The 5,051-nt window shown below is 41.4% G+C and overlaps 1 protein-coding gene across 1 annotated transcript; it reads right to left on the reverse strand.

Annotated features, from left to right (window-relative positions):
* Nucleotides 1-85: 85 nt before the first annotated feature.
* klhl30 (kelch-like family member 30) lies at nucleotides 86-4,812 on the reverse strand. The gene is made up of 8 exons (XM_008407702.3): nucleotides 4,661-4,812; nucleotides 3,484-4,309; nucleotides 3,206-3,404; nucleotides 2,567-2,653; nucleotides 2,263-2,418; nucleotides 1,188-1,376; nucleotides 884-1,029; nucleotides 86-760 (listed from the first exon to the last, which is right to left on the reverse strand). The coding sequence occupies exons 2-8, from the start codon at nucleotides 4,255-4,257 to the stop codon at nucleotides 512-514; spliced, it is 1,800 nt and encodes a 599-aa protein (XP_008405924.1). The 5' UTR covers nucleotides 4,258-4,309; nucleotides 4,661-4,812; the 3' UTR covers nucleotides 86-511.
* Nucleotides 4,813-5,051: the final 239 nt, after the last annotated feature.

The following is a 5,051-nucleotide window of genomic DNA, read 5'->3' on the forward strand; positions in this document are numbered from 1 at the left end:
AAGACTTGTTGATTCCATTGGATGACTGAACCCGCTAGCCAAACCGCTGAATTCCAATGGGTTAATAATTAAACGAGACACCATGTTTTATAACCTTTAAAGGGACTTTTACTAACGGAATTTTTTTTTATTAATTCCTTTTATTTGGAGAACCATAATAGTTCATTTGTAGCAACAAATACAAGTAATGATACTTCATAATAATGCTCAAAGGAGATGCTTTGAAACAATTTCTGCAAAAAACAAAAAAACATTTTAAAAAATTCACTAATGTCATAAAACAAAAGAGTTCAGCTGTCAAATACATGAAGCAAAGGATAAATACCTGTTGAGCGCTAAAGCATGCATTAATGCATTGAGATTTCCAGAGGACTATGTGGCACACTATTCTTGGCACAAAGGACATCCTCTGACTGACTTGATACTTGCACTCTAACAATAGACATATGCGGGTATGTCTCTCTGAACTCACTGACCCCCAAAACTGAAACAATTAAGACCTTGATGGCATCTATGTCAAATCTATGGGTGGAAGTTCAGGCCACTGGGACGGATCTAGGAATATAGTGGATACTCCACTGTAGAACCAAAGTCTTGGCAGGAAACATTCCACATCCCAGGTGTTGGATGCTCGGTTGTAAACCTCCACTTCCACCCCGTAGTCGCCCTCCATTCCTTTCCAGTGGCCGCCCGTGACATACAGCTCTCCATCCAGGGATACGAGGCCACCATTCTCATGGAGCATGTGAAGAAGCTGCACCTGGAGGCATTAAAAAGTCAAAGCTTTGACTGACACTGAAGGATTTCAAAAGGTGTTCAGCTTTGAATGTTGTTTTCATATTTCTATGCCATAGTAGTGTCTGGTTTGATTTCAATAGCCCACCTTTTGCCACATGTTTGCCTCTGGGTCATACGAGTAAACTTTCTTTGTGTTATCAGCCAACAGGTATATTATCCCGTCCACACAGACGGAACGAGGTGACGACAAATACTTGGGGATGAAAGGTGACCCTATACTGATCCAGGCATCTATAGTGAATAAAAATAAAATTATGCACAAATTGTTAAGACTTTTTATGCTGAAAATAATTTTTTTTTTTTCTGTTTTCAATTGCTTGATTTAAAAATTTGCAGATGAAATTGAGTTGTGTCTAACAGCAATGATCTGATGCTGAAATCCACCTTACCTATGACAGGGTTGTAACATTGCATGGTCAGTGCATTGTACTTCACTGCGCATGATCCAATCACATAAAGCTTTCCAAAACAAGCTGTGGCCGTGAAGTTAGTCACATATTTTAAAGCAGGACACGTCAACGCCCAGGTGTTACTATAAGGGTCGTAATGCTCAACCTCAACTTGAGCCGACGTCGTGCCTAAGACAGGAAAAAGAAAATTGTGGGAATTATACTGAAATAGTACAGTGTGGATAATAAAAACAACTGCAGTAATTCTTAACAATACGGTGCCATGCAAAAGCATTCATACCACTTGAATTTTATCCACATTTTATTATGTGACAACCAAAATCTTTGATTTATTTTCCTGGAATTACATGTGACAGACCAAAACAACAACATAACCTAGTAGCATATAACTGTGAATTGGAAAGAAAAGAATGTGTAGTTTTCAAACTTCTTTATTGTTAACAATCTAAAACGTGTGGAGTGCATTTGCTTTCAGCCCCCTGGAGTCTTAATGTAGAACCAGCTATCTCTGCATTTACAGTTGCAAGTCTTTTGGGGTATGTCTATAACAGCCTTGCACATCTAGAGATGGATTTGTGTCCAGTCTTTTCTGCAGAAGAAGCTCAAGCTAAGACAGATTGAATGAAGATGGTCCAAAACATGACATTTTCAAGTCTTGTCACAGATTCTTAATTAGATATAGGTCTGGACATGGACTGCAATAAGCTACTTCAACCATTTCCAACCATTGTAGCTCTGGCCTTTGATTTGGAGTGCTAGAGTCCCTGCATTTAACAATAATCCACTACTTTGTGTATCACATAAAAACTAATAAACTACCATAAGACGTGGATTTTTATCTTGACAAAACGTGGAAATATTCAAGGGGTTTGAAAACATTTGCAAGGTACTGTGTTCCACTACAAGAAAGAAATGCAAACAAATTCTTAATATTCTGTCCCTCCGCAGGGCTTGGGGTAATTGAACTAAGGAGCTAAGGAGCTTAAATGGTGTTTGTCAGAGTTCAACACTGCTAACAGCTGTAAGATAGTAACACACACTTATATTTTCTCACCTCCAATTACGTAAAGCTCGCCATTAAGTGTTGCTGACGTGTGGTTAGTCCGGGGCCGTAGCATTGGTGCTACAGTAACCCATCTCCCCTCTCTCATGATGTACTTCCAGGTCTCTGTGGTCGACCATGAGTTGGTGTTCGAACCTCGCGAGCCCCCTTATCAGACAGACAAACGCACTTTGTCAAAAGCCTGATATAATAACCCATTTCTTGAGGGAGGACCTCAAGCAATTTACTCAAAAAGTTGTAGATGTCATCATTTTCATCTGATGTCTTTTGTTTGAACATCTGATGCTGAACTGACCTGTTACATAAACGTCATTGTTTAAGGTTACCATGGCATAACCCCACTTGTTGGGATTAGGGAAGTTAGGTAGCTCATGCCACTTTTCTGCAGGGAAACAGAGAAGAATATTTTTACAGAGGCACATTCAGGCATTATGGGGAACTGGATAAAAGTCTCCATAAATAAAATAACACAGTAATGAAATAATGTCTAAAAAGTATGAAGGAAATTAGGCAAAAATGCAAAGTGTTCTTGAGAACCATTAAGTGGCCATTACTTTGCAGTCTGCAATGAAACATAATTTTTTTGGCAAAACAATCCATTTGTGGCCAATGTCATTTTGCCTTGTCATGAAACCAGAAGTCTTAAAATGGGATGCAGCAATCTTTTCCTTAAAATTCCTTGAGAAAATTCTAACATGCCTTCCATCAGCAGCCGCAATAAAACACTCATTTACGGAACTGAGAGGATGATCCAATTTTGTCACATCCAAAACATAGCTCTCCAAAAGTCGTTTTCCTGTCAACAGCACAGTTAATGACCTCCGATATCTGCCAAACAGTTTTAAGGAATCCGACAGACTGTTCCCAGCAAATTTTAAAGCGTTAGATTCTGAAAGCAAGCCAGTGTGAAATGTAGGTAGTTGTATATTCCTACTTGTCTTTGTGTTGTAGAAGGCACAGTTCTTGGATGGCAGTCTTTGAAGTCTTGGGTCTGCGCCGTCATCCTCGTCTGAATCGTTATCATCCTCATCATCCAGTGAACGTCCGCCCATCACAAACAGTACTTCTTGCAAGTTTGGTTGTGGACTGTGAGAGTTTAGTCTTTCGGAATATTCTTGTGTCAAATCTTGCTTCTAGAAAGATAAAAGTAACAAGTGTAATCAAATGCCATTTTGGGGAAATATGAAAGAGAGGTTAGATGCACTCACAAACCTCTCTACAAACTTTTTGAATTGCCTCTCTGCAGCGAGGGGCAGCCTGGACCAGACTGTCTTTCAGCAGGGTGTCGGTCAGGTAACTTAGGCTGAGCAGAGACAGATGTGACAAGCTGAAGAGTTCAGGAAGGTGGCACAGTCGCGACTCTTTCTGATGCCCAACCCATTTCAAGATGGCTTCCACGCGTGTGCACTCCGAACGGATTTTCAGTCCTTCATCGGACAAACAAGCTGTCAGCCGATCTTTCCCCAAAAACAGAAACTCCTCGCCCTGTTGCACGGCCTCAAAGGTCTCTAGGAGGAAGGCCCACGCTTTGGCCACAACTTCAGGACAGCCGTGGATCTCTCCAAACTCCAGGATTCCCAGGCAGTTGGTCTCGTCGATCTGATTCTGCAGGTATCGGCTGCACACAGCTCGCACTGTCTGAAACTGTAGTTGGCTGGAGGTACAAATCAAGCCCTCCACATTGCTCTGGTTTATTGTCAGCTTGCCGGTGTAGGCAAAGTCAAGCAAGCAGCTGAGGATGTCAGGATTGACATCCTGGAGCTCCACCCGGGCAGCAATGCTCTCCACAAAGTCCCCTGAGAACATGGAGCGGAAATACATGCTGCAGAGGGCCAGAACCCCTCGGTGACAAGGGAAATCTCTTCCCCCTGCACTCAGGGTCACATCCACAAGTTTGGGGTGTGAACAGAGCAAGCGCAAGCCTTCCAGGATGCTCTGAGGATGGGAGGACAGGCAGAAGTCCAGATCGTCCACGTTGCGCACCATGATCAGCCTTATCCCTAAACGTAAACTCTTCCGTCAGCAGATCAGCAATTTCCTATAAATATAAAGGAAACACAAGTAGAACTGATTCTGAAATGCCACCAAAACTTTTTCATTTTTGAAAACGAATGAAGTGCAGAACCATTTTTAGCCACTTTTTCAGGATAGCTTAAAAGTTTTAAATAACTGCATCATACAACTAATAAAGTTCTTGTCACTATTTTGGTTAATCAAGCTTTCTTTATAGACAATTCTAGCCATTACCTTTAAAAAAAAGCATGTTTTTGATTAGGTCTCTTTAAAACTGAAGCAATCTAGTTTAGCTTTGCTCATTTGTCATAGCACAAACAAGAGTAAAGCTTAAATTAATCAAAAGATTACTTAAAAAAAAAGAAGAAAAACTCACCCAAGATGGACCGATTGAAAATGAGGGTTCATCCTTGAATCAAAACACAAGTATTGCAACGAAAGCTAAGATCAACATGGAGTGGGCAACATGGCAAATGTTTGCTAAGTCACTGGGGAGGACTGGCTGTCCGTCTGTTATTTTTAGGACTGAGTGACGCTGTGCTGAAGTCAGATTGCAAACAACAAGTCTGAGACCTACAGCTGCTGCCAAAGGCACATGTTCTGCCGAACGGCCCTGGAATCTCCATAAGGAGATAAATGAAGCAGCGCTGACATGTGGAAGTTCCTCAACATAATCATAATCCTCTTCTGAGAAACCCCCCCCCCCCCAGAACAACTTACCTCAAATGACAGTCGGTGATCTGGAGTAAGAACTCTTTTGCGTCAGA

This window comes from Poecilia reticulata, chromosome 4 (assembly GCF_904066995.2).
Source record: "Poecilia reticulata chromosome 4, P_reticulata-male-v2, whole genome shotgun sequence".
Classification (NCBI taxonomy): domain Eukaryota; kingdom Metazoa; phylum Chordata; class Actinopteri; order Cyprinodontiformes; family Poeciliidae; genus Poecilia; species Poecilia reticulata.

Coding starts and splice junctions, on each gene's coding strand:
- klhl30 (XM_008407702.3), bottom strand. CDS start 4,257: ATGGTGCGCAACGTGGACGATCTGGACTTCTGCCTGTCCTCCCATCCT. Junction 3,405..3,483: donor TTCAAAAAGTTTGTAGAGAG/GTTTGTGAGTGC, acceptor TTATCTTTCTAG/AAGCAAGATTTGACACAAGA. Junction 1,377..2,262: donor CGAGCTTTACGTAATTGGAG/GTGAGAAAATAT, acceptor TTCCTGTCTTAG/GCACGACGTCGGCTCAAGTT.